General features: G+C 38.3%; 1 protein-coding gene across 1 annotated transcript in view; it reads left to right on the forward strand.

Annotated features, from left to right (window-relative positions):
- gmds (GDP-mannose 4,6-dehydratase) overlaps window positions 1–23086 on the forward strand; it is a 246940-nt gene that overhangs the window by 87638 nt on the left and 136216 nt on the right. The window contains exons 6-7 of the mRNA XM_015391840.1: window positions 2217–2321; window positions 17100–17227. Coding sequence (XP_015247326.1) covers window positions 2217–2321; window positions 17100–17227 — 233 coding nt within the window. The remainder of the gene's footprint in view (window positions 1–2216; window positions 2322–17099; window positions 17228–23086) is intronic.

A 23086-nucleotide genomic window follows, 5' to 3' on the forward strand; every position in this document is an offset into this window, starting at 1 on the left:
CACTCACTCACTCAGACACTCACTCACTCACTCACTCACTCACTCACTCACTCACTCACTCACTCACTCACTCACTCACTCACTCACTCACTCAGACACACATATTTTGTGGCCCTCTGTCCTTGTGGGGACTTTCCATTGACGTCCATTCATTTCCCAATATCTTCTACGGTCTAACCCAGACACTAACCATTACCGAAACATACCTAACCGTTATAAATACGTTTACCAGGATCTCTTTGAATTGAGAGCGTTCTGTACATGGTAGGCCTACCTGAGTTCTCCCTGACACTCCCCAACCTTTTGGGGGTCTCCAGGATTGTTCCCTGGCAGTGGTTGTGTGGATGATGGTGGAATGAGATGGCGGTGAGCCAGTGCCTTGGTCTCAGATCTAGTACATGTCTCCTGCCATGATAGTAAGGGGTTTTGGATGATGAATGTTATGAGAATAGTGGATTCATTTATAATGCCAGTCCCTCATTACATGGTACCATCCGGCGCAGAACTTTAAGAACTTTAGTCCTTGGTTCCTGAGGCCTGCAAGCAGGGTTGCCCTTGACATGTTCCCAACACATAACTACATTTTGGCCTAATCCTGACTCTTACCTTAAAATTACAAACATATACCTAACCCTTAAGCTAACCTAAACTCTATTCACACTTCAGTCCTTAACCTAGCCAAGAAGAGAACTTTTCCTCATGGGGACCAGTCATTGGTCCCCAAAGGTACCTATAAGCCCCCAAAATTATAGCATATTCCTGGGAAATTGTCCCCACAAAATAGCAAATATATGGCACACACAGACACACACCTAAGGGCTATTTTGAAAACAGAAAGGGATGAAGTTCAAGTATCCGGACACAACATTTGCATGCACAGGGAAAACATGTAAACTTTGTGAAGATATAGGCTGGGAATCAAACTCAGGATCTTTTTGCTCCACGGAAACAATACCACAAACTGTGCCACCATGCTGCCCTATACTAAACACAGTACTTTTTAGTCTAGGTGAATTTAAACAATAAAGCTTTTGATGCCTTCCAAAAGGGTTGGAAATACTTGGTAATGACTTGGTTATCTGGAAATGACATTATTGAAGGTAGATGGGAATCAATATGATTTCTTGAGCTTATTTAAGAAAAAAACAAGCTGTTTGTTGAGGTTTTTGTTATATCCATAATTTTTTTCTGCAATGCTAATTTCAGTAATTGTAGTTTAAACTAATGGTGTAAATTTAAGGCATTAGTTTGCAGCTGACTGCAGGATATCAGAGAATGGGAGCAAAACACATGTAAATCACCTCATGACACCATTTAGCATTCATTTACACAGGCCAGTTACAGACATTGAACATTTTTGTTGTATACCTTAATAGAATAATCAGTTAGAACATTTATAGCTGGCTGGATGAGGTTGAAAAATAAAATGAAATTCTAAATTTTTTGTACTTTACAACCTACATTGCATTTAACATTGTGGATACAGGAATGTCCATCTGTGTTATTTGATTTTGAGTATTTGACTCCTATTCTTGCAGACTATTCTATTAGTTTGTTGGGCATTGGGTGGTGAGATGTTGAATCTGTCTGTTTCTTCACAGACACCTCGTTGGATTTTCCAACTTTGCTCTGGCGACATTTTTTGCGTGCAACACTTCATTTTTCATTTCATAACCTTCAGGATCTTTAAAAAAATAAAATGACCCTATTTTTGGTTTTAACCTCAGCGGCGGTAAAGTGTTGTAAGAGTCCTTCCTTCTGCGTCTCAAAAATCCAGTGATGTTTGTCGACAGACGCCTTTTTTTGGGTTCTTAAATTGTAGATCTTTGACAACTAACGTGGAAAGTAGATTTATAAACAAATTTAGATATTTAAGGTTGTGCTTTTAAAATGTAAATTACTGTATTTTAGTGTGAATGCAGTTTTCAATTATTTGCCTACTATTCATTTGGTCCCAATCGTCATGATTTTGCATTCTGAAGCTTAACTTACTAGTTTCATAAGAGCAACAGGGATGAAATGGAAATCTATTTATTGTTTTCTTTTTATTATTTCCTACTTCTGCTCAAGTCTTTTGGTTTAAATCAGAAGTATATGTATTGTAGTAATAATGGTTAAATAAATGACTGATGTTACACTGAGCACGTAGAATATGGTATTAAATGTAAAATGTCATATATTGCTGCCCCACTTCTATTTTCTTTCTCTTTTCTTAGGTGCTGCCAAACTTTACGCCTACTGGATTGTGGTTAACTTCCGGGAGGCCTACAATATGTTTGCTGTGAACGGGATCCTCTTTAACCACGAGAGTCCGAGAAGAGGTCAGTAAAACTCAAGACATATTTTTGGTGGTACTTCAGAGAAAACAATGGATCTGAAAAATATAATATTTATAACAAAGTATCGGCTCAACCATCATTGAATCCAGTTGTTGAAAATACCCCCATGTCCATAGTTGGGATAAAAAGTATTGCAACATTGCTAGTGGAGGTTGACACTGGCTACGTTCACACTGCAGGTCTTGATGCTCAATTCCGATTTTTTTGCGAAATCCAATTTTTTTTACCTTGCCGTACATATTTCCAACTATATGCGACTTGTATGTGATCTCCTGTGTGAACTGCAGTCATAGAACGCAAGTGTCCCGCATGCACAGTATAGGACGCAATGACATCACAGGCCAGCGTGCTCTTTTTTTCCGAAAGTAAACATGGATGGTAGTGCCGGCACGCATCTAGCGGCCTTTTCCAACCATAAAAACATAATCTTTTCAATATGGTTAAACATAAATACTGCTCTCCGCATCATAATCTGCCATGGTTGTTGTTTTTCTTGCCGCTTCTGCGTAGCAAGACGCAGAATAGTGACGTTTGTCAGGTATTAATGACGTTTAGGTCGGATGAATCCGACCTGGCCCTTTACACACAGGTCAGCATTGGAAAGATTCAGGACCACATAGCCAAGTGGCCTGGGTCACATTGGAAAAAGTCGGATCTGCGTTGTTCAGACAGCCATAAAAAGATCAGATCCAGGTTGCATATGGGCCAAAAAATCGGATTTGGGTCACTTCAGGCAGCAGTGTGAACATAGCCATTATGGCAGGTACATGCTGGTTTTCGATCTGTTCAGAATTCGGGGAAATTCAACATCTTGGATTGTTCTGGCCTAATTCCTTGTAGTTTGTTGCATCCACAGAGTCATGCACATTCAAATCAAATGCTAGAGGTTAAAACTTTTGCAGCTTCCCACTCTGCATCAAATAATTAAGGCTTTGATCCCTGGCTGGGAGACTTATCAAAGGCGTGATCTCTCTCCCAGGGCTTTAGGAGCTTCATTTAATTGTTTTTTTTCAAAGGCTGAGCAGATGCATCTGAGACCTACACTTCTATTGGACATGCAGCATCAGAAACAGTGGTGTAAAGCAAACCCTCACTGCACTCTAGTACATCCACAACATACTTTTTAAATGACATACATTATTATACCTCTCTATTGATGGCCATGGGGGTATAGGAAGTATTTTATTTCATGTGCATTACCATTGGACAAAGTAAGGTACATAAAGTAAAAAAAAAAAAAAATGTTGTAAAACAGTAACAATAAGATGGCCAGAGCCGTCGTCCAACATCAGCAACCTTACAAAAAGAAATGCACTTAAGACAATGTTAAAAATTGTAAGCAGCACTCCTATAAATAGGAATTCCTAATTGCAAATTGCAGTCTTTCCGAAATTTGTAGGTGTGTAAAGGGAAGTACACCCAATGCTTTAAGCAATTTAAGTCTTATAGAAACTGTTCTCTAATTTTCAGACAGAAGTGTCATATCACTTTGTTTTGCCGCTTACCATCATCACATTGCATACTTTCACAAAAAAAAAAGATATAAAAGAGAAGCAATATACTAGTAAAAACAACTACACGTGTTCATAAAAAAAAAAAATCTGTGAATTTGTGAAACACTGAATGGTCTGAACTTCGCAGATGTTTTAAATCATTTTAAAACCAGCAGGTTCACTAAGGTGGATTCATAGCCGCAGCCAGGTGGGAATTTTCAAAAATAAACAGAACAATATCAACATAAATGATTCAAATATTTCAATTTAAGAAGAAATGCGGGGATACTTTTATCACATTTTGAATATGCCACAAAATGACAAAGTGAGAAGCCCCTGACAAAACTACTCTCAATAAAACGTTGAAGCCACAACACCTTTAATTATCAATAAAACATCAATAAATTCATTGTTAGATTGTGTAAAAGTATCCAATTATACGCTCCATATAAATTCATCCACTGTGGGGCCGGGTTGCCTATAACTCCACTTGGCACACACTCATATACGTTCTGACAGATAGGGAACGGGTTGCGGTCACATTTTTAATATGTGCTGTGGGCCCTGAGGGTCGCAGGCACTGCTTTAACCCGATTTACACGCCACCATGACTCAAAATTAATACCACATGACTGGAGCCCCGAAACTGTGCCCAGGTCAGCCGCTCAGGTGTTTATGATTTATCCCCTAATGAAGGCACTGGCCACGACCCCGGCCAGGGTCAGGGGTCATCCAGTAAACTATAATAGGTTACCACAGACAGATAAATGTGGGAACTGGTCTGGGTTCCTGCCTGTTCAGCAGAGATGATGTGGTGCCTACTAGAGGGTCATATAATGAAGAAAATGGTGTCAAAATGGGTTCAAAAGGCAAAAGCTTCCATGCGTAAGCTAAAGTTTGTTTTAACTGTGATGAAAATATCAATAGTTTAATACGGTTTGATGAAACAAATGAATATAACTTCTAATTGTTGTCATTTAGATTTAAAACCAGCCTGGAATCTTGTGAAATCCCAGAAATGGCAACAGGCAGGCCTGTTTCACAGACAGAACAGACCTTTTAAGGGCAAAGCTTGGTGCCCACTGATAAGATGAAGTCAGCCCTTAGCTCTACAGTATGTCAGCTCTTTCTCCTCTACCTGCCCAATCTTCCCACACATTCCTATTCCCTTTTTTTTTTCTCTGTCATGTTTCTCATTTTTTCCGTATAGTCAGTAATTCTCTGCGGTGGGCCTTTAGCTTTCGCTCTTGTCACTGCTATTCTAAGATTTGGGGCTGATGTTGCTCATGAAGCAGGAACTTGGCGTCTGTACAGTGCAGTGTGGCCATTGTCTCGGCGCCTGATTGACCAGTGTTTACCCAGGCCCCCTGGGTGCAGCATGACCCTGGTGTTGCCACACAGAGATGTTTGCCTCTGCAGTTTTTTACTTAAAGGTTAATAGTTTCTTTTTTTAAGAGCTAGCTCTTTGATGTGCAAAATGTTTCTACTATATTTTTACCTCTTTTGGATCGTGAGGTTGCACTTTAAGTTATACACGTTGATAAAAATACTTTGTGCCAACTGGATATTGAAAACATCTAATTTTGGCTTGAATGTAGCAAGTGTACCATAAAAAAACAGCATGATTGCCGAGCAGTCCTTCCAGGACTTTCATTTCTTGTTACTTTTTTCTCAGCAGATTTAAGGGAACATAGAAATTTGATATTTAGCACAAAAATGTAAATTTGACTATTTCAGGAAATTTTATGTTTGAGTTTTTCTTTTTTTGTTTGTTTTTTTGCTACCTTTTATGAATTATTCATTTAAACATGCAAACTTATACAACTCAAATCTGTAGCAAATTATCTGCTCATTTCTAGTCTCATGAAATGGGAAAAAGGCACTAGAAACAGAGAAAAAGAATCTTATTCATGTAGTTTTCACATTTTAATGATGGTAAATGCAAATGTTAAATTTTGTGAACACAAACTTTAGATATTCCCATGTTAAATACGGACTCATTCATGCAATAAAAGCAGATTCATTTGTAATTTGTTTAGGTACAGTCACAGGGCAAGTTTATTTGTACTGTATAGTACAATTCAGTACATGGACTATTCAAAGTGCTTTACATGAATTAGATAATATAAGAAAAATAAAAAGCAGAATAAAAACAAAAATAATTTGTTAAACAAATAAAGCAATTAGACCACAACCATAAACTAATAATACCTCAGAAGTTTATTTTCAACAGTCAAAGGCCCATTTGTTTAGGTTCTAAAATAAAGGGTTTTTTAACTTTGACTTAAAGCAGAGGAGCAGGGTCCGGATTCTGACCCACCTGCTGGTTATTCCGGACCCAATATGATTTAAAACATATATAAATTATTATGTTGTCTGACGGCAGTGTTTAAACGTCACTTGCGCCACTTCTCCTGTTAACATCATAACGCTGTTTGGAGATCCGGGACCAGGCTGCACGTGATACAAATTAGCCAATGAGCTGTGTCAGTCTGGGTTGCTGCTGCTAGCTACTTTTAGGCAAAGCAGGCAAACCTGTGACAAGCCTGGCAGTGGGAAAGTAGAGGAATACAATAAGAAAAAGAAAGTGGAGAAAGTGTGGACTGCTCGAAGAATTGCTGTGAACTACTAAAAGAAAAGTGAAATGGCATGCTCAAAGATGACCCTGCACATTTTGAGTATGTTTGGCTCAACCTGCTGCTGTGAAGCAGGATTCTCCACCATGAACATAATAAAAAATAAATCGATCCAAGCTCAAAATGAGCACCTTGATATGTGCTTGAGAATGGTTTTGTTGCCAATCAAACCCAGGTTTAAAACCTTGCAGGGCAGCCTAAAGTCCAAGTGTTTTATAAAAAAAAAAGTGAGTCAGGAAATTGTCTATATACCAAGCTGAAAGATTGTTGTTCTCTACTTCAAAAACTTAGATTTAGAATTTAGAATTAGATTTTAATATGGAAAAACATTCTATTTTTTATACTTTTTATTTAAAAATGTAAGGCATAACATGGATGCATAAACACCCGAACTTTATTTCAGTGTTCTATTCTGTTTAAAGTTACGGATTATTATTAAAAATGTCTACTGACCTTTACTGGTTGTTGATTTTCTTTTATTTGAACCCTACTGATTTTTAATTGGTTACCCATGACTTAAAGGAACTCAGGCTTTCAGCACTTTTCCAGTATTTTGGAAGTTTGTTGCAGATAAATGGAGCATAGAAACTAAATGCTGCCTCTCCATGTTTGGTTCTAGTTCTGGGTGGACAGAATAGGCTGGAACTAGAAGTGGTCTGGGAAGTTGATACACTGACAACAAATCTGTTCTGTATTGAGGTGCTGATCCATTAATTGATTGGTAGACTAACAGAAGAATTTTAAAGTCTATTCTCTGAGCTACAGGGAGCCAGTGTTTCATGCAGCCTATAGCCATTAAGCATTGTGATTACATCCCTATTAAACCCCACCATGACAGGACAGGTTAAGGCTTTTAATGGTAATATCTGAGAAAGCAAACAAGCAGATCTCATGACGCAGTGCAGTTTGCTTTCCTGGATCTGGAATTGAAGCCATTTAATAAACACCTTTCACCTTTGCATATTTTTTTTAAGGTTTTTATTCAGTTTTTTTTTTTTCACCTTGTTTTTTTATTTTCTGTACGGTGACCATGAGTGTCCAGAAAGGTGCCCTTAAAATAAAAGGTATTATTATTATTACCGGTATTATTATTATTATTATTATTATTATTTTTATTATTTTTATTATTATTATCTGGAGACAGAAGACATCACTCGGATTACCATGGATATGATTCAAACCAAATCATAATCGCATCTGCATAGTTATATTGCAACTCAATAATCCATCTACTGTTAATTAAATAGTATTTAAACTTCTAAATGTAAGTAAATGACCAATAATAGCAGAGTTAAATTCTTTTTTTTACTTTTTTGTAGAAGTAACTACAACTAGTTCATTGATCATCCCCTGCTGCTCTATTTAGAGGATTTGTGAAGGATTGACCAGCACCCCTCACAACCCCGCTTGGGTTAAAGCGTGTCAGAAAATGGATGGATGGATGAATATGGGCTTGTCTTAAACTGTAATTCCATTATTTCTCTGCTGGTCCAAAGTAGTTTATCAGATTTCAGAACACTGGAAGGCAAACTGTTTGATACACATATGTATAGTTCTTTCATTTTTTGTAAGTGAGTTAACCTAACCAATCTTCTTTCTGTTGTTTCTTGAGATAAAACCTAAAGGTTGATAGCTAAGCAAATATTTCTGTTTCTTCCTATACCAGGCATGACTTAATCCTGGCAGGTATCTGCTTCTGGTTGCCGCTCCTTGAAACATATAAACACTCCACCAACAAACAGCTGATTTCTATTCTTCTGCTGCAGAATGTCTGAATCGTACATTCTTAAAGAACAAAAAAAATAAGCCGGTGTAAATCCAGCATGAAGAAAAACAAACAGAGTTCTGAATTGGCCAGTTCACACCACCGCTCCCTACTTTCTGGTTAGCTTAGCTTCTAGCCATAACAAACATTTCTCACTTTGTTTCTGATGACTGGGATTAGCATTAGCCATGGTGCTAAATTGACTCCACATAGCTGTGAAATTTGAGCCAGTGCAGTTCTCCCGTCCCTTTGAAAGTCAGGTCAGCTGTTTATTTGGTCATTTTCTTCATAACCCGTCACCAGAAATCCCATTTTGATCATCTGTTCAAAAAACCCTGAATTAACCTCCATGTTTACCAAGTTTGTTGCTCCAAGGCTATACTGAATCAACACAATAATGTCTTTCATATTTGCTCAAAAAGTTGGTGAGCTACTCAAGTTGAAAACGTACCTCTGGTTTATTTGGGGAAGTACCATCCATCCTTTTTTCCCAGAGTGTATTGTGGTTCACGCTTGGCAATACAGAATAATATACTGTTATGTCAGTAGAGAAGAGCAGTCAGAATAACACAGCCAAAGTCAAACACACATACAGCCACTCAACCCTCACATGCCTTGGCTTCATCTTTCTGCTTTTGTTGAGTTTGAGCCCAAAAGGTCAGATCACATGATAGATTTGTAAGAGGATATGTTTTCCATTTATTGAGAAGGTTATTTTCAAAGGAATCTTCAGATGGGAATGACTCGGTTGGTGGATTTCAAGGGGATTTGTCAGTGTCCTTTAAGACGGATCTCAACAAGGAGGTGGTACTTTTTTGTTTTTGGTCTTTGGTTACGTTTGTTGTTGATGAGAAAAAACTGAAAGAGTACAGCCTAAACGGCGGCTGAACTTTGGCCAGGTGAGCAGGATTCTAAAGCCTCAAAGTGTAGTCGATGACAGAGTCCTCTACTCCCTTTACGCCTTGCACAGATTTGTGTCATGAGCCAACGACAGATCTGAACTAAGCTTCAGACATATCAAATTTATTCCCACCTCTACTGATACCTATTCCTCCACCTCCGATTAGTGTTTGTCGTAACAATCACCTAGGCTACCAAGTGTCTTGATGATGGAGGAGTTTAATTGCTCAAGTTAAGAGCACCGTGTTTTGTCTTTCAACCTTTGTTAGAGACAATAGCTCTGACTGGGCCAGCTTGAAGGTGTTGCTTCACTGCGAAGGGCTCCAGTAGGAGAGCCCTCCATGTTGGACTCCATGTTTTGCATCACAAAATCCTGGTGTTTTAAAAGTATTGTGTACTTTTAAAAGTCATACTAAATTCTCTATGACTTTGCGCAAACTTTGGTCTAATCACACTCTTAAAAATAGATTTACTAGTTTTAATAGCGGTTCAATATATGTTCTTACCATTTTTTTGTACGTCTGCTAAGAATAAAAGATTGAATTTTTCCACACATTTTAGAATCAGATTATTCGTCTGTTACTGGAAATACCAATACTTATGAGGGACATGTTTTTCTTAACTGATAAAGGAAATAAAGTACTTCAGAAAATCCAAGGAAAAGAATGTTTACACTTTTAATTGTCAATACATCTCTTCACCTGTCGTTTTCCATGACTTGCAGTTTTCCTTTCAGCCTTTTAAACTATGTTCTTGAACTTTCTCTCATATAAATAACCCTTCCATGTCTCCTTGCATTGCTTTTTTTTTTTTTTTTACACTGCTTCTTCCATGTCAGTTAAGTTAGCCTTTAAAGGAGGGCAGCAGTGTTTCATGTGTGAATAGACACTCTGTTGGCTTAGAAGAATGCACAAGCTGTCTTGGATGTAGCACAAATGTTCTCCCTTGGCAGAAGCTCCAAATGTCAGTCAGAAAGTGAATTGCGCTATAACAGCGATGGCAGACATCGACAAGGCTTCATTTGAGTTGGAATATTGCCAACTTCCCTTATCCGAAGAAAATTCCTGCTGCAATATTAGTTAGTCCGCCTGCTCGGTGTGGATCCTGTTCAATAACTTGCTATAGACGAAGAAGAAGAAATGAGTATGCATACATTTTGATGTAAACAAGTTGAATCTTAAATCTTAAAGAGAAGTGGTGATACAAATTAAGGGTTACATTTTTCATTTTAATTCCACCATAGAGGCATTCTCTCCCCAGGGCCATTATTCAAAAAACCCAGCAGGATTATGGGATTTGCAAGTCTGGTTGAGTGCCAAAACAGGTGTGTAGACATAGTTTTGAGGTAACTAAAAGGTTTCTATGGCAACACTTTGGAAATGAAATTAAGTCTAGGCTATTTTTCACTTTCTTCATTCAAAATAGGGCCAGTTCAGACTTGTAAGCTAATGATAGAAGTGGCGAAAATATGGAAAAGGCTTGGAACAAGTCTCTGTGGTGTTTGTTTAACAGAAATTTCAGCAACCCACTGTCTTACTTATTTTATATTTTATTGAAAAATCCACCCATTAAAACATTCTGGAAGAAATAAACTTGGCACAGAAGTGAATTTGATGTTGTACTTGCTCTAACATTTCATTAATGATGGTTATTTTTCATGATTCAAGCATTTCGTTTGTGTAGCTTTGCAGCTTATAGCCTTTCAGTTTTTCCAGGCCTAATGCACCAGTTGGCCATGCCACAACCACACAATATGTCTTCAGAATAAATGTTACAGAGGAAAGATGGGAATAAATCACAATGTGGTTTAGTCTCAGTAAATGTGCATAAATATACTGACAGACAGTAATATAAATGTGTGTGAGTCAGACGTGTAAATGTCTGGGTGTGTAGGGGGCTGAGCCTTCACACAGTTTAAGTCTTTATAAGTCATCTTTTTTCTTTTTTTTTCTTTTTTTTACCGGAACACCACAGAATTTGTTGAGTAACTAAGACCTCTAGAGCCAAATTCTCCTCAAACCCACAATTCCTTCCCCTTCCTCCTCCCGACCCATGCCCCAAGCTGACAGCTCCTGTCCCCATCCTGTCTGGACCCACATGGTCTGCCTTGGGACACAAGATATATCCATACATTTCTCATCACCCTGCTCCTCCTCCTTTTCCTCCCCGCTCTTGAGCCCAGCTGTGCCAATGGTTTCTGTTTGCTATGTTTTTCCTGTTGGACAATGAAGGAAAGGGAATGGAGGGGGAAAAAAAAAAAGTTAAATGAGAGTGGGAGAGAGAAAGCGAGTGTCAGTTTCTGGCAAAAGTTTTGCTGTCTGCTCAGTTTTCACGGCCCACGGTTTTATTAGACTTTCCGCCAGGCTGCGGGCAAGGTTAAACGGCCACCCCTGCCCCTTTTGGGCTCAGAACCTCCTGTCAGCTCCCCTCCATGCTCTCCTCACCCCCTCCACCTCCTTCTGGCTGTCCTGGAGTGCTGCTGCCAGTAAAGGAAACACATTAACACCGAAGTCTGTAACAGAGCGGTCTTTGTCCAGGGCCGGGCAGACCCGTCCATTAGCCCCACATTCGGGTCCATAGCGCACCAATTAGAGACGGCAGGGAGCAGAGCCACTCTAAACAGAGGTGTGAGCTTTACAAGGAGACTACAGGTGTGCTCTGGGGGAAATAATGGACTTTATTACTGATCGGTGTAGTGTGCACCACCATGTACCTCTGACACCTTTTTAAGAGCCAAACAGGCTTTGCAGAGTTTTGACAACCTGTGTTTGACCTTCAAACTTAAGTTTCCCTTGGATGTTGGATCAAATCAAACCTTAGTTTTCCAATTCACCGTTGTCGCCAAACAGGGCTCTAGTTACATTGCCTTTGCCCAGAAGATCGCAGCGTGTACTATAGACGGGGAAGCCCCTAATGAGCTTTTGATTACAGTTTTACTCGACTCTGACAAAAAAAAAAAAAAGAGAGAACCTAAATGTATTGACTTTGGCTTTATTAAATAGTAGACCAATTTAAAAAGACATAGTCATCACTTTTTTTTATGAATTTGTGCTAGAATAAAGATGGTTAATTTAATTTTAATGAAATGTTTTATAATTTATTGCAATTAAGATTTTGATTATCATTTTAAAACTTGAAGTTAGAAATGGCAGAAAGTAGGAAAAAAAATATCATTATCATTACATGTATTTTATAAATATTTATTGAATATGATTTTTAATATAATGTATCAAAATAAAAGAAATGTGGGGATTTAAAGCTGAAGTGACTATTTCACTTTATAATCATCTTTTATGAGTCTTGCATTTCTTTAAATTTAATTATAATATAAAAATTGTAGCTAATATACAAGTGGCCAGCTATTACTTAACAGAAATTAAATTGAGGCAAAAGAACTGAAAACCTTTTTTGTTTTTTTGTTTTTTTACATATTTTTCTATTAGTTTGCATAGCGAGAATCGCTGACCAAGCATTTATGCTGCCATAAACACATCTGGATATATATGTAACATGCTGCTATATGTTCTGGTAAAGTGTGCAAAAACAGGACACCTGTGGCGAACTGCTGTTGATTGGAAAGTTGAATTAAACATACTTATTATTAAAGGGAATGCATACAAATCGGTACATTCAAGAAAGTTCAATAGTAAACATTCATTTCTACATACATTTTTAGACTGAAAGGCAGGTGGGGATTTGGCTTGATGAATCTATGGAAACTATAATTACACTTTCAATATCCTGAGACAAAGCATTATAAACTATTAGCTCAATTCTCCTTTATATTAAATTAAGATAATAAATTTTCAACTCGGTTAAAAGTTTTTTTTATACGTCATTATTATCTTTTATTTCTACAGCAATTATCAGGGGGAAAAATAGAATTTGAGATTTAATTTTACTCTGTATAAAGTTCCTGGTCGGAAGATTTTCTTTTTTCATATTTCTAAAAAGTGTGGATGGATTTGAGCCTTTTTGATTTTTTAGGTTTATAAATCAGTTGGTTTTAGCTGTCGTCTTTCTAACTTAAGCTGTGATAATTTCTGTCTTTGTTGTCTACTTATGGCAGTGAAGGTGTGAGTAAATGCTTTTTTTAGAAGGAATACATTTAGGTTTTTATTTATCTGATGTTTTGGGGGACAAATAAAAAAAGACATTTAAATATAGATTGTTAACATTGAAAATGAGGAGCTGCTGCTGTTAGTTTACAGATGTTGTTTATGGCTGGATCTTTAATTGTTACATATTCATGAACTGTAAAATCTCTTGATTTTAAGCTGGCTGTAATTCACACCCTCAAAGCAGTTCCATAAAATTCAACCAAATTTTTGGTTGAGTTTTTGGTTGGTAGTTGTGTCCAACTTTTTAACCTATCTGTATTGGTCAAAGTGCAAACCAATACAAACTGGTTATTAATGACATTGAAAGCCAGAGCCAGGGATTGAAACATCAACCCTTTACTTACAGGGCAAACTTCTGCATCCAACACCGCTGTTACCAGTAACACTCCTAGGAGTTTAACACTATCCACCCATTCATCCATTTTCTTCCACTTTATCCGGGGCCGGGTCATGGAGGCAGCAGTCTAAGCAGAGGTGCCCAGACTTCCCACCTTCACCTATAATCATGAGATCTGGCTAATGACCGAAAGGACAAGATCGCAAATACAGGCGGCCAAAATTAGTTTTCTTCGGAGGGTGGGTGGGCGCACAATTGCTGCTCTATGTGGGTCACCCTGTCAGCTAAAGGAATGTTTTAGAGTCTCTACACTCCAGTTAATGATTAATCCATAACTGAATTAGTAGACGTATATTTCAATAATCGATTAATCACGATTTACCCGAATAATTGTTTCAGCCGTAAAGCTAAGGACTCTTTATTACAATGTTTATTACTACTATCCTCAGCAATAAACTGTCCTCTGTATATATGTGTATATATCAGTAAACGGAAAGCTACTGAAACTGGTCTCACCAATCTTTAAACACTACACTAAACTCCACAATGTCCAAAGTCTAAAGCAGACGTGCTAAATGATGCATGTGGAATCAATGAGGTTCAAGTTAAGCTTACAGTTTGCCAACAATATTTGAAGACTTTGGTTTAAATAAAACGTTGGTGGTTGCATTGTCTCTACTGATATGTTGGCAATGTTTTAGTTTAGTCCCAAACTGATGCCGCAATGTTTCTGCTTCAGTGAATGTTTATAGTCAGTTGAATCCAAAGCTGTAGATCTTGAAAGGCAGGCAGTTAATAATCCAAGCTTAGTAGAATTTTAAGACACTCTAACAGGTCAAAGACCAAATCTCCGGATCATACACCTCACATAATGTAACCTGACAGTGTCTCTTTACTACCTATTGTGTGTGGAGGTGTATGATGAATGTCCCACTCTTTATGATGAAATAAGAGCCTGTCTAGCTGATATGGTTGAGAGAAAAACTGACATCCACGTCTATGTCAGGGGCAGATGAATAATTGTCTCTTAGCATCTGACTACAGCTTGCAGGAGCGCTGGTATCTGCCAGAACAGATGAACTGCCAGGTTACAGAATAGGCCCTGAGGCTGGATTATAATTGATCGTGCAAAGACAGGAAAGGTTTGACATTGAAGGGGGTTTCCATTGGCAATTTATCTATGCTCTTTGGACATGTGCTATTTCTGAATTTATCTGTGAGAAATATTGAATGCAACAAAGAAGCGTTGACACGGTGGCTATGAGACCAGCCACCAACACACAAGCTGTATTTTCTTAAACAAGCATATCTACCCTTCCCCTGGTCTGCTTCTGCTCAGCCTGCCCAGGGCTGTCTCTTTCCTATGAAATAATTACTACAAATTTAGTGCATTCGCATGATTGGATACATGGGATTTTCCTGTGTGTAAATGGAGGCTCTGCTCCATGTCAGGGGAACAGTGATACAGTGTGGAGCCAGAGCTGAGTCTTTCCAGCCTGGATGGCTTAAATGCAGCTTTCAGCTTGTATGTAGCAGCTCTTATGAGGTCTCGGGGAGTTTAGCATAGAGTTGTGGGAGATTTATGATGCATAAACTAAAAATAGCAACTTTAATACAAACCTGAACGGTTCATTTGAAATTAACTCTTATGCCTTTCAGTTTGACCCTTTGAACAGGCAGATCCAAGGACTTCAACTCTTCAAACTTTACTTAGCTATTTCATCGTAGATGGTGATGTTATTCAACAAGGCACCCTGATATTTGGTGTTTATTTCCATCAATGTACTGCTGTGTTTGAATTGGAGGGGCTACGCCATTTATTCACAGACTGTGCACAGCAGGAGTAAAGAACCCACAAAAAATACCCACAGACATGTCTAACCATTCTAGCCGCACAGAAAGTCTCATTAGAAGCTTGTTTGTCCTGTTGCAGATAAAATCGCCACGTGGCTGGCTCAGATGAGTACCGCAGGGCTGGTGATCTGGCAAATGTCATTGTGGCGGTTTCTGACTGGATGCTACACGGGCATCGCCATGGTGGTCCAATTTTTCTTTTTTTTTTCTCATGTGGAATGCCCCGTTCCTTTTTTTTAATGTTTACAGACAGATGGCCTGAGATTTGTGTTGGCATCAAGCCCAGATTTGACACCAAAACGGTGAATTAGAGAGGAAAATGAAAGGGAACTGTTCTAAAAAAGAGCTTGTGGCTGTAATGCAAGTTGGTAACGAATTGATTTGACTTGGAGTTAAATTTCAAATTTCTTGCTTTGGCTAAAGAGAGCTGGAAAAGTATGGGAGGTTTGGAAATCTGCATGTGTCGGTGTGTGTGGGGTGTTGCAAAAATATGCATTTTATTAGTATGTGTCTCTGGATTTCCAACAATGGGGTCTTGAGTTCACTTCTGTGAGATATATGTGTCTGTACACGGTAGTTCTGTTCTCTTTTGCAGTTGGGCTAAAATGTTTTAGAAAGCCAAATTGGTCTAAAATTTGGACAGATATAATAAGAACCAAAACTAAAAATTTAAAAAGAAATATTAGATTTTATTGGCCTGGGTAATCTAAGCATCTTGGCCTTATGTGAAAAAGTAAATGGCCGTCAAAGTTAAGGAACAGTGTGCTTTGATCATGTCCACCTCCAAAACCTGTGCAACTTGAGCTGAAGTATACTATCTGATATAGAGACATTCTTATGCTTTCATTTACTATGGCAGGCCCACACCATCATAGTGCCACCTTTGTGTTTGACTGGGGTACTTTATACATATGAGCTTTTTTTGACCTCCTGGGTGAATTGTTATTGCCCTCTTGGAGTAATTTTGGAATATGCTCCAGTGAGTTTCATCACTGTTAGGTTTTTCTCCATCTGCAGATAGTGGATTTCACCATGGTTCACTACAGTCCTAACAGAAATCTATATGACCTCTTCATTTTTCTGCAGTTCATGCACTAATCAGGAATGACTTTGGCTAGTGAGATTGAGCTCTTCTTTCCTAAAAAGGAGGCTAACCATAGTTAATTAAGGTTAAGAGGATGATTTATTCATTTCTAACACACATGTAGAGCAGTTTAAGTAGCTTTTCCCCCTTAAAAATGACAATTTCAAATTTGTATATTGCATTTGCTATATCTAATGTTTTATATCAGGCATCCCCAACCTCGGTCCTAGAGGCCCGCTGTCCTGCAGGTTTTAAGTTTCCCTGCTTTAGCACAGCTGATTATAAAGATTGCAGTAGACCAAAACCCTGTTAATCAGCTTTCAATTAAAATCAGCTGTGCTGGAGAAAGGAAACCTCTAAAACCTGCAGGACAGTGGGCCTCGAGGACCGAGGTTGGGGATGCCTGTTTTTATATGATGTTTTATATGATCTTAATCACGTGGTTGTGGTTAAAGTAAAAAGAAATATGTAAAAAAAAAAAAATTCATAGCACCGTGTTTTTCCTTGTTCTCTACTCTTTGGTTAGTGAATGATAGAATGTTTTAAATCCCGAACCCTAATTTGTTTCAGGTGCAAACTTTGTGACGCGTAAGATCAGCCGCTCTGTGGCAAAGATTCACCTGGGCCAACTGGAGAGCTTCAGCCTCGGCAACCTGGACTCCAAGAGGGACTGGGGACATGCCAAAGATTATGTGGAGGTAAAACACACAAACACCCAACCCAGAAATCCACACAGCTGTCTATGCACGGCTTCAAAGTTGAACAGCATTCAGATGTGCGCAAAGAATTAACGGGGCATGTTTTCCCAGATCATTTAAGGCCATAATATGTGATCAGCATGAAGCCTTCTATGATTCTCTGCCAGAAGAGATTTTCGGATAGAGAAAGAGAAAGAGACGGCTACATGCTGAGAGGCCACAGACTGTACTCTGGTTTCCCACAACTCACCCATGTCCCAAATCCCTCCAGGCCCACATTGCCATCTCCTAATGGCTGCAGAAGAAAGAAAGATATTAGGAGAACACAGCGTCCTGCGGACGATGACAGAAATACTGTGTTTGTGTTAAGGTAATGGTGCCAGCAGCAAGCATGAGAGGCGTGGGGAGATGAAACGAACAGTGGGGTCACCTCGTCCAGGAGCAGTGTGTTTGAATGTGTGCGTTTTGTGCATGCGTGTGTATGGAAACACGCATTCCTGCATGTGTGTCGGAGTGTGCGATAGGTCAAGGTCGTAACACGTGTGCACGGCTTTTGAGATGAAAGACTCGATGGGTTGCCATGTTTAACAGCAAACGTCTTGCAGCGGACTGTGTTGTTACTGGGGGGGCGATGGTGCTGCATGTGACGGTGAAGAGAGAGCGGTGGTTTGAAGATGTGAGTGAGGGTAAAAGGGTTACCGAGCGCTGCTCCAGCTAAACAGCAGACCACAGCGTGGGGTCAGTGTGTCAGAGCAAGCTAATACTAGTGTTGTTTTATCTTATCGGGTTTGCATGAATGTTTTATTAGAAAATTAAGCTTCATTTGCTTTATTATGCTAAGATAAGGAAACTATTTTATTTATGATTGAAATTGAAAAATAGAAGAGCAAATATTTATATGCATGAGTTTGGGGTGTAACTGCGCACACATTAGCTCTTCATTACAAACTAAATCTACATACCGCATGCTAAATTATTTTTCTGCCAATTTTTACCTTATGCAGGGTTCCAGCGGGTCCTTAAAAAGTCTTAAAAGGCATTGAATTCTTCTAAATTAAACTAAGGCCTTAATTGGTATTAAAATGTCTTAAATCAGTCTTTCATAGGTATAAATTTTTAAAACATCATAAATAGGATTATTTTTATTACCATTTAATTTTGTAATCTAAATAAAACATTAAAATTGACTATTTTTTTTATTTTAAAAAAATAACGATTCGCCATTATTGGTTCCGTCCCGATAGCGGAACCAATAAAAGCGTTGTTGCGGCCGGGACATTTGGGAGATGCGCCATTAACTTTTCGTCTGAAAAATATGAGCAAGTGTAAATGTAATCAAAATTCTCTATCCAGCCAAGAGTTTTCTCCATGGCTAAAACCAGGGAACATACATGAGGCACGGTGTATTTTGTGCAAGAAGCGATTCAAGCTCGGAACGATGGAAATTAAGGCAGTGGAGTCGCACATGCAAAGCACGAAACACAAAGCGTCAAAATGGAGTTACTGAGAAATAGCCGGTATTTGTCAGTTTTGTTCCACCCTTGTCTCTGCAACGCCTCCACTTATCACCAAATCAAACATACTAAGAAAACGATACAAAGAAAAATAGCTGCAAAAAAGACTTAGCACTGGTTATGTTGTATTTGTTTTGTTCACTGCTAAAACAAAATTTAAGAATTCACTTAAATAATTGTTAAAATATATCTGTCATTTGTGTGTTTTTAGCTTTCTTCCTGTATGGGAAGCTTTTCAAAATTTGAAACATTGGTGCAGTGGTTTATGTTAAAATAAACCTTTGGGTTAAGTTGTCGCAAGCAGATTTTTCTTGTGTTTCTTGTAAATTTGGTCTTAAATTTTTATTTCAAGTGGCATTAAAAAGTCTTAAAAAGTCTTGAATTTAACTTGCCTTATGCTGTAGGAACCCTGTTATCAACAAAACAAAAGTGATTAGTTATAGTAGAAGGCTAACAGCACACCACAGCACCTTCTTTTAAGCTCTGTGGTATGAAGTGATCGATGCTTAAAAACACAAATTATTTAGCAAAAATATGTCACAAAACTTGAGGTAGTTACCCTTTCCTTAATGAGAAGTACTTCAGACAAAGTCAAAAGTGTTTGCTTGGAATATTTTGCCTTTAAATTAATGCAAAATGAAATAAGAAAAATAAGAAAGAATTTGATAAACAGTCACCATTTGAAAAACAAATATTAAATAAAAAATAAATATTTTACTTGCACTGTGACACTGTTTCAACAGTGCATGGCGTTTAAAAGGATTGATCACACGTTTAACATTTGTTTTCAGATCAACCAGGCTTTGAAATGCACACAAGCCTTTTGGCCTTTCATATATCAGCCATGTTCCACTTCTGCCAACGATTTACCCAGAACTAGGGGAGGCTCATCAGAAGAAACAGTTAGCAAAAAAATGTTTTTTTTGCACATTTAGTATAACAATCATCAAATTAGAGAAATAATTAATGAAAACTTCAACACTAAATGCAACAAACAAAGCAACTATTTTTAACACATAGTTTCTTTAGTATTTGTTTTCCAGTAAGCTATGCGGTGCTATAATTGGCCATCCCTGCCTGTAGCCTTCAGGAATAAAACAAATATCATCATAATCACTGAGTCAAACCTACTACTGGTATGGAGTGCTGTAGTTGTCGTTATTTACACATTGCTAGAGTAAGGTAAAAAGTACATAACAGAACGGAATTGTCCTTTCCATTGTTTCGCTATTGAGTAACTTACACCTTCACAAATAAGAGTCTAATTATGTACATTACAATGACCAATGTCCAACCAGGTGTCTGGCCTGTTAGATGCCCTACGGACCTGTATTTTTAGACAGTAATAATATTAAAAGTTAATCCAACAGTGTGCAAAAACTGATGAAGAGTCAACTGAGGGTAACTAGTCATGTAATGAATCACGTATCCAGATGTAAGATCATAGTGTTAACAAAAATGTGCAGCGTAAAATGGAAGTTTGGCTAAAAACATAACTGTTCTTTTTGTGTAAGGACAAGATTGGTTCCTTTAAATATATATATTAGTTTTTATGTTAATTTGGCTTTTATTTTGTATGTGCAGCTGTCTGTTGAGAGATGGGTGTGCGAGTACTTGGCTGTCCAGGGCACCCTGGGTTGAGATGCACCAGGTTTCCTGTGGGAACCGTGACATTCCAGCTCTGGTGAATCAGGCACCTCCTGTTTCGGAAAGTTTTTTTGTCCTTTTAATTCCAGGAAGCCAAACAGAAGCTGGAGGTACAAAGACGGGGGGGGGCTTGATCGAGAGCAGAGATCGCAGTAGCTTTGTACTTCATACGTAAATGAACCATCTCACTTACTGAAAGTTCATCCCACCCACCAGACCACCAAAGCCCACGTTTGTCTATAACGTCTTTCTCCATGCCCATCCAGCTACTACCAGCCTGGTGTCCCCATGGCAGAGCCAAACAACTGCCTATCAGTAAACAGAAACATGTGTGTCTGCTTTGGGCTGACAACTGCTTTTCCTCTCCTCCTGTCTCCCTCTCGTCACCCCACCCAGGACAGGGAAATTGCTCCTAATTGGCTGTGGATAGATTGTGGGTGGCAGCAGGGGCGTGCTATGTGTCTGTTCTAACGACGTCTGAAGGCGTGCGGCTTGCTGGGCATCGTCTCAGCCGGGTATCGGGTGTCCGTCCCAGCCAGGCAGACAGGCCCCGAGCTGCCCAGTCACTCCAAACGGAGCTCTTTATGGTTATTGTAATATGAAATAGATGTCAGGAGCTCAATTCTTTAGTATAAAATCGGCATAAAAAATAATTTAAATCCCCCTGATCTCATTTTCCGTAAAAGGGATTGGAATGTTTCAGTTTGATGACTATTTAAAGCATAAATTGGTTCAACGGCTCTGTGATACAGGACAGATTGCTGATTCTGAGTCTGCCAAGAAAAAAGAAAACCACAGGAGTTACTCACAAAAGCTCTGAACTAGCACATATAGATGTATTAGAATGCCATTCAGGGTTGGTAAAGCTGCGCAGATTCCTTAATCTGCAGATATTCCTTTTTTTCTTACAAAGAAGGTAGGCGTTAGAGTTAGCTGGAATAGCTTTATGCTTTAGACTTCTTTCCCATCAAGCTTCACTTTATCGTCATTCTGAAACTGTTCTTCACCACTTTGTTACATGTTTTCTACACAGTTTTATAAGACGGAAAATAATGAGTCTTACTTGAATCACTTTCTTAATCCGGATAATTATGAAAAAAAGAAACAAAAAATAAAACATTTTAGTTTCCAGACTTATTTCCACTTTTGTTATCTACTGTAAAGGATTTAAAAAAATGAATGTTTGCATTTGTATCTGGATCACAAATAGTTCCTTCTTCAAAGTAATTTATTGTTCATTTCTGTTGTTAAATTATTTGAGTTAACATTTCTTTATTGATAATCTATAGTTGGTGAAAGAATCAAATCTGACCCTCTTCTGCAGTAGAGTGAACCCATGTGATGTTTCAAAGCTGTCTCTTTTTTAGCCATCATCACACTAAAACAAATTTTTAATTGGATGACTCACCTATTCCAGGTCTAGCAATTAAATTCAAAGTGTTAATGGTATTAAAGTAAAATTGATTTAACTTATACAAAAATACATAAAGCAGTGGGCTGAAAGTCAACCGCAGCATTTTGTAGTTTCACAATTAGTTGATCATGACTACAGTAAAAATGGAACTGGATATTTTTGTATTCATACATATCTGGAAAAGCTTAATGGTTAGAAAAGTATTAAACTTTGAAATAAAGAAACGAGTGGGAGGCCTGTTGTGGATTGTACTTTGTGTCACAGACTAAAGTACTAAATTGTTTTCTTTGTCTGAAACTACTTTGGCTGAAACCTAATTACCCTGGAATAGAAACCGACCTTCTGACCCAATGTCCTGACAACCCCTCTTCTTTGTCTTATTCCTCTTTAAACCATAATTACCAGTGAAAACGTTGGTCCGTGGAAGGTGAGCCACTGGTGATTTTGCCTGGGTGGCATTCATCATCTAATTGGTGACATGAGAACTGGGAAGGTGTCCTCTTTTATGTTTGTGTTGTTATTTCTTTTACTCGCTGATGGCTCTCTTGTCAGTAATAACTATGGATGGGGGAAGTTAACTGATCACAGATGATGGATGAAATGGGTTTTCCATTCACTTGTTTAATAATATTGTCACTTGTTTTTCTTTAATATCTGTTAGATAACACACTCATGTGACGCCACAACTTCTGCTCCTTGGTGCTTAATCCTGACATATCAGCTCGCTGCAGACTTGAGTTTTTATGCCCCAGAAATCTAAAATAAGATGTTAAAGTACTGAACTCCTCAGTTACCTTAAATCCAGATTAAAAACGCAGGTGGCCTTTGACTGTTATCTAATCATAAGTAGTTAAGTTTATTGTCTAACTTCCGCTCTATTTTCTGAATCTTTATATGTGATTTTTTTTTTATATAATCCTCCTATTATTTATTCTGTTCTTATCTGCTTAGTCTATGTTTTATTGCTTTTCTTTCCTGCTTCGAGCCTTTACTTTTCTTCTCTGGTTATCCACTTTAATACCTGTAAGTTTCATCCTTAATAGTTGAAAACTGGTTTCATGCTTTGTGTCTCTCTACTGATCCATCCATTTTCTCCGTCACACTTTATCCCTGCTGGGGTCGCGAGGGGTGCTGGTGCCTATCTCCAGCTGTCAGTGGGCAAGAGGCGGGGTACAGCCTGGACAGGTCGCCAGTCCATCGCAGGGCAACACAGAGACAAACAACCATTCACGCACACCTAACAAGAATTTTAGAGAAGCCAATCAACCTAACAGTCATGTTTTT

The sequence above is a fragment of the Cyprinodon variegatus genome, unplaced genomic scaffold (genome assembly GCF_000732505.1).
Source record: "Cyprinodon variegatus isolate N-32 unplaced genomic scaffold, C_variegatus-1.0 Scaffold562, whole genome shotgun sequence".
NCBI classification, from domain to species: domain Eukaryota; kingdom Metazoa; phylum Chordata; class Actinopteri; order Cyprinodontiformes; family Cyprinodontidae; genus Cyprinodon; species Cyprinodon variegatus.